The sequence below is a fragment of the Thermobia domestica genome, chromosome 5 (genome assembly GCF_964235325.1).
Source record: "Thermobia domestica chromosome 5, izTheDome1.hap1.1, whole genome shotgun sequence".
Lineage (NCBI taxonomy): Eukaryota > Metazoa > Arthropoda > Insecta > Zygentoma > Lepismatidae > Thermobia > Thermobia domestica.
The window spans coordinates 68,576,076-68,579,753 of record NC_137458.1 but is presented as its reverse complement, the minus strand read 5'-3'; the positions used below and the strand labels follow the sequence as shown (position 1 = coordinate 68,579,753).

General features: G+C 37.2%; 1 protein-coding gene across 1 annotated transcript; it reads left to right on the top strand.

The window, feature by feature from the left end:
- The first annotated feature begins 639 nt into the window (after positions 1-639).
- Positions 640-1,329, top strand: LOC145685122 (uncharacterized). Its single transcript, XM_081757470.1, has one exon. The coding sequence runs from the start codon at positions 640-642 to the stop codon at positions 1,327-1,329; it is 690 nt and encodes a 229-aa protein (XP_081613596.1).
- The last annotated feature ends 2,349 nt before the right edge of the window (positions 1,330-3,678 follow it).

The window sequence follows — 3,678 nt, the reverse complement described above, 5'->3', positions numbered from 1 at the left end:
ATTTGACCTCCAGTTTATCGTCCTCTTCAGCAGCGAGGCTATAAGAGACGTGAACCTATAGCTTAACGTGTGATCCGAACTACATTAGCTCCAACTGGAAATCGAATCCGGATCTCCCACGTCAAAATATACCGAGAAGCGGTTTGTACAATCGATTTAGAATTTCAGGAGAACATATCATCACCACTACAATACTCTACTAAAACCGGAAGTGGTTGAAATTTATTATTACTTCCGGTCACAATACTGGTTTCCAAAAAGCTAAAACGACAGGCCCGTAGCCGGAGAGGGGCTAGAGGAGACACTGCCCCTAAATTATTTTTTGCTCCCTCTAAAAAGTAACGCTGAATAGAATCTTCAAACTGACTTAAAACCAGTGAAATTCTTGCAATTATATTTACCAAATTGTGGGGAAAATAAGTGAACGAAGCAAGCGAAAGTACATTTTGTTCACTGCTTACAGACGAAACCACAAAAACAACGAATCGAAGATTTGTCTTTCGTCATTCGGTACCTTGTTGTCAACTTTAAAGTCCAAGAAAGATGCATGGCTGTACTCAAGTTGGATAAACAAAATGCTTGCCTATTTCAAGAAAGTGGAATTGAAAACCGACAAGATGCTACGATGGAGAACCGGTCATGAACGGAGAGAAGAAGGGTGTACAAGCCCTGTTATCTGAGGACTTAAAGAGAAACACCTTGTTTGTTCACTGTTTCAACCACCAGCTGCATTGGGTTGTTACTAGATCGATTGAATCCGTTGCTGAATTAAAGGAGTCCTTCGATATTTGTCAACAATTCAGGACAAAACACATTGCATCAGAATACGAAGAAAAGAGTTTAAAGCGATTATTGGAGCAACGTTGGACCGGACATCTAAACACAGTCAAGGTGCTCCATGACAACAGATTTCACATACCAAATACCCTGAGGGCGGTCAAATATTTTCGAGAAGAACATGCGTCGTTGAAAATTGAAGCTACTGGATTACTGCATCCGATTTCTAGCAAGTCTTTCTGCTTTCTTATAGAACTCATGTTCAGAGTGCTTGGATATCTGAAATCTGCAAACGTACTACAAAGGAGAGGTTTCGACATTGATACCGCTGTAAAGTTAATAGAATCTATAATGGAACAGCTCAGATCTTGCCGGCAAGTTGGAGAAATATTTGGAAATCTCCTCCACGATGTAACGAAGGCGTATGAATTAAACACATCAATTCAACCATCGTTGAAACGCAAATGCACACTTACCAGTAGTTTCACTGATTCGGTGGTTGATTTGGAAGGCATAAATGTGGAAAAGGAAAGGAAAACAAGAATGAGCTGAGGAGATTGTTCTACGAAGTTCTTGATCTCTCCGTCGAAGAAATTCGCAGCAGATTCAATAAGTCAGGGACGGCTATGGTTGGAGCCATTCACTATTTTGCTGAGTGGGAACAGAAGTGAAGAAAACTTAAAACCTCTGTACGATGTTCTCAAATACGTACAAAGATCACCATTGTCAAATACTTCAGAATTTGAAGCAGGAAATAGATCTGGCAAATAGACTAATAAATGAAACCACATCGTTGAAGCAGCTCTCGGAACAAATTAAAAAAAAAAAATGGCGAGGCTTTTCCGGGCCTAAAGTTGCTTACAGAAGTTGCTTTAATTATTTCACTTTCCACAGCCACAGTCGAAAACTGATTTTTACACTTTGGAACTCTCCGTCGGCCTCAACGTCTCTCCATAAATCATGAACGAAAATTGGACCTCGTTCTCCTGGATTACAATAAAGACATTCTGCGTGAACTAGATTTAGGCCAGCTTCTCACGGAGTTTGCAAAGTGCTCATGTAAACTCCTTTTGATGTAAGTTCGTTATACGGTATAAATAATGTATTTACATCGTTGCAATTGCTTTCTCAAATTTTAAATGTACTATCACCTGAATATATCATAACTTCTCTGAAGGAAACATGATGTAATTCCCAAATGTTTTGATTAACAGTATTACCAAGTGCTTTTATATAAATTAAGATTTTATATATTTTGTACTATTTAACACAAAAACTATGTAATTTAATTGAATTGGAGCACTTGGGGCAATATAGTGCTGTCACATTTAAGTTGTTTCGAGGAAAATGCGATTTGAACTAATATAAAGCAATAGAAGCAAGGAAAACACGATATTTAATGCCATCTAATCTCAATTTTTGGAATACTTGTCAACAGCAACGTGCCATAAGATATTTAAGGATCCTAAAAATAGTAAAATCTCATTTTTTAAATCTGGCATAGCACTATATTGCTCCAAGCACCTCAATTGCATAGTATCGTGTTTTTTTAAAATCTTTGTGTGTTTATGATCAGTGTTCTTAATCTTGAATTTGTATACTGTAATATTATCAATATAGGATATTATGTATAAAAGAAGGTATAGCTGTTACAGATTCTGTAAATAATAAATAAATATGCAATTTTATAATGTTTTTTTGAGGTCTTTGTCATGGCCCCCTCACAAGTCAGTATTCATTTCTTCCCCCCGAAGAAATCAGGCTGCCTACGGGCCTGTAAAACGGTAAACGATATCGAGAAGCGGTTTCTCGATTTAGCATCCTGAGAATAGACTCCATCTCCTCCGTTAACCCTCTGATGAAACTAGAAGTGGTATAAATCAACCATTTCCGGTTTCAACGTTCATTGCTATAGAACAGAAACGGTAATAGATAGCGACAAGCGTTTCTCTTGCAATCGATTCAGTGTCTCAAGAGAACCTACCGTCAACACAAGCAGCCTTTACCAAAATCAGAAGTGGTTGAAATTTATTACTACTTCCGGCTTCAATATTGGTTCTCCAAAGGAAAGAAAAGATAAGTGATAACGAAAACGTGTGTTTTGCAATCGATTCAGTGTCCCAAGAATAAGTCCCAAGTCTTCCGTTAACTCTCTACTCAAATCGGAAGTGGTAGAAATCAACCGTTCCCGGATTTAACGTTGGTTACCAAAGAAAAAAAAATGGTAATAGATAACGACGAGTGGATTTTAGTTTTCAATTCAGCAGCCCAAGAAAACATATCGTCATCATCTGCCACACTCTATTAAAACCAGAAGTGGTTGGAATTGGCAACTAGTTCCGGTTTCAATACTATTTGCACAGAGTAAAAATGGTGAGGAATATTTAAAAAAGAACTATTTTTGACAGATTGAGCGCGCGACGAATGACTTTTGTCTCAACTTTTATTTATCTGTTTGAACTTGAAGTGGTGAAAATTTACATTTATTCGATTACAACACTCGTCACATAAGAATACAATGGAAACCAGTAGGTGACAAGCAGATTTTTAGTATCGATTCAGTACCAAGAATATGTTTCATCTCTGATCTTGTTCTTATAGGAACCAAAAATGTTAGACAACAATTACCACTTCAGGTTTTATGTTAATCTCCATAGAGTAAAAATAGTAAGATATAGCGAGTAAATAGCCTTCAGATATGAATTCAGCGTTTGAGTAACAGCATTTATCTTTGACCTTTCTCTATGGCAACCACTAGTTATAAATCTACTACTTCAAGTTCGAGTACTGAATTCACATTGTTTGCTAGTCTTCTGTAGTTTCACACTGTGAAACGATAGATACTCACTTGTTGAAACAACTAGAGTCACCAGCAAATAAAGCTTAATATGAGGGCAGCGT

Bases quoted from the DNA above. Each gene is read 5' to 3' on its own strand.
- LOC145685122 (XM_081757470.1), top strand. From the start codon at position 640: ATGAACGGAGAGAAGAAGGGTGTACAAGCCCTGTTATCTGAGGACTTA.